This window comes from Austrofundulus limnaeus, unplaced genomic scaffold (assembly GCF_001266775.1).
Source record: "Austrofundulus limnaeus strain Quisiro unplaced genomic scaffold, Austrofundulus_limnaeus-1.0 Scaffold504, whole genome shotgun sequence".
Lineage (NCBI taxonomy): Eukaryota > Metazoa > Chordata > Actinopteri > Cyprinodontiformes > Rivulidae > Austrofundulus > Austrofundulus limnaeus.
Window position 1 is genome coordinate 86,231 of NW_013952906.1, and position 2,725 is coordinate 88,955.

The 2,725-nt window shown below is 39.7% G+C and overlaps 1 protein-coding gene across 1 annotated transcript in view; it reads right to left on the reverse strand.

Annotated features, from left to right (window-relative positions):
* elapor2b (endosome-lysosome associated apoptosis and autophagy regulator family member 2b) overlaps positions 1–2,414 on the reverse strand; it is a 14,692-nt gene extending 12,278 nt beyond the window's left edge. Inside the window, exon 1 of the mRNA XM_014025848.1 lies at positions 2,159–2,414. Within this exon, the coding sequence (XP_013881302.1) occupies positions 2,159–2,269 (111 nt within the window). The 5' untranslated portion in view covers positions 2,270–2,414. The remainder of the gene's footprint in view (positions 1–2,158) is intronic.
* Between the last annotated feature and the right edge of the window lie 311 nt (positions 2,415–2,725).

The window sequence follows — 2,725 nt, forward strand, 5'->3', positions numbered from 1 at the left end:
AATTAAAGCATTCAAGAGACACAAATGCATGTACAAGTAAATTGAAAAACTGTAAAATATATATTAAAAAACATTAAAATTTAAATTATGTGTTAAAATATATAATTTGTTGGAACTAAGCTGGAAAAATAATATGAAGGTCAATAAAACCTGAGGTAAAGTTCTCCTTTTTAATTTATTTGGTGCATTTTAAATGTGTTTATTTATTTAAAGGTTAATTTATCTATTTCTGCTTTTATTTCTAATTATGTCCATTTAGGTCCTCCGTACTGCAGAAGCCTGATAATCATCTATTCATTCATATCAGGTGTGTTGGAGCAGAGAAACAAGTAAAACATGCAGGGCTGCGGCCCTCCAGGACCAGGATTGCCCATGCCTGATCTAGGACCACTGTACGGCAGACAACATGTAACATGCACTCACACAGAACAACAAAACACATTAATGTCACACTACAAGGTTTTCTAATATAACATAGGCTTTGTTTCTACATAAAACCACTGCTGTGAAACGTTGTGATGTATTGTGTCTGTTTTTTAATACAGTATAAGAGCAGTTCAGTAGATTTGCTACATTGGTGATTTAGGTTTTTCTCGTGGCAGGAGTGATAAAACTTCCTTTGATATTATTGATTTAATTAGGCATTTAAAATCCAAACACTGCAGAGTAAACAGAGCTCACCCAGGTAACATTGTCCACAGGACAATATGGACAAAAGGACAACAGAACAGTGGTTGAATCTATGGCTCTGATGGAGAAAAAAGGTTTTCCTCCCAACACTACAGAACCAACACACAGCTACTCAAGATGCATCAAAACTTTAGAAACAAAATGAGCTCAGGTTATCTTATTCCAAGAATAAGATTGCATTTATTTAAACAAGTTTAAAGCAACTAAATTATTGAGACAAATATGTTTTTTAGACGTAGGACCGGCAAAAATTACCCTAAACTCCAAATGATTAACAATCCTCAGCTCAGCTCTTTCTCTCCAGTATTAATAAACTAATTAAAGGTGAAGAATTACTTCATCAACCTGAGCCGAGGCGACCTGAATAATCTGCTGCACCTTCCTCTGACGACGTGTTGACTCTGGGGGGGGGAGAGGTAAGACTGACAAAGAGGACACCKACTAATGTGTTTCACTCGTCACCAGGGTGATTCACGCTGGTTGTCATGGAGACTGGAGGCAGGAAGCGAGAGGGAAGACGGGATAAAACTCAGAGCTTCAACGAGCCAGTTGGGAGGTTTTAGGATGTGACAGAATGAAGATGACAAAGACAAACATTAATCTGTAGGGTTGAAAAAAAAAAGAGAGAAATATCTTCTTATGGATGGATGGGTGGATGGATGGATGGATGGATGGTAATTAGATGGATGGATGGATGGTGACTAGATTGCTGGATGGATGAATGGTAACTAGATGGATGGATGGATGGTTGGATGGATGGATGGATGGATGGTGGATGGATGGATGGATGGATGGATGGATGGTAACTAGATGGATGGATGGATGGATGGTAACTAGATAGATGGATGGATGAATGGTTGGAAGGATGGACGGAGAATGAGTGAATGAATGAAGTTTCCTGTTTTGCTGCTTTGTTTAGGTACAGTTGTGTGTGAAGTGTTAAATAATTAAGGGTGTATTTTTATTACTCCTGTTAATAAAATGACAACAAACTCGAATTAAAACTAACTATAAATGTTATTATCTTGATATAAAAATAAAACAAGTGGTGCAACACATCTTAATCTCATTTACTCTTCGACATGTCAAAACACTAAGTGTTTGGTTTGGACCCCCGGTGTTTCAGGTCCTGAACCGCCTCTGGTTTTAAATCAGACTAGTCGTCTGGTCAGAGAAAAGGCCGCAGAGAGAGAGAGCTCTGTTCGGATGGAGGCCAGCAGACGGCGTCCTCCTCTCCAACATGAGGCGCGTTTTAAGCCGATCAGCAGCTGATTCAGACGCTGCTGAGTCGCTGGAAAACTGCGCGTGAATTTGCAACTCGAATAATTCTAGTCCGGATTTTTTTAATCCTGAAGTAAAATGACCGGTAAGCACTTGTTGCCACTATTTTATTATGTAAACAATGACGACCTAAAAGTAAAACAAAGCAGCATCAGTCTGTTCTGAAAAATAAGCAGTAAATTCTCACCTTGTCACACGGCTGCAGGTCTCCGTCGACCGACGCTGATGATGAGAGAGCGCTGATGAAGATGAGGAGAAGGCAGCGGGAGAGCCGGGAGGTGCACGCCAACTCCCACATCCTCAGCTCGGATCACAACCAGCAGGCTGTCCGCTGCCCGGAGCCACGAACATGAAACAGGCAGAGCAGCGAGGGTCTGCGGGTTGTCGCTGTCATCATCCACCTCCTCTTCTGCTACCCGAACCACAACACAGCAACTACACTTCCGGTCTGACTTTCAAAATAAAACCTCAGCGTTAAAGCACATCCGCATCCATTTATAGGCAGGTTTTCACAAAATTTACAATCAATAAAAACTACGTAAATTCCAAAGGTCTATAAAGTACTTGAAAAAATAGCTAAATAAAAGTAAAAATACATCAACAGAAAATGAACTTGGTAAAAGATGAGAAAAGTACTCAAGTAAAAGTCATAAAACTGTTAACAAAAAACGGGGAAGTAAAAGTAAAAGTACTTTTCCACGCTGTACAACAAATAAACTGTTAAATTCACAGAATCAAACTGGCTCCACAAAAC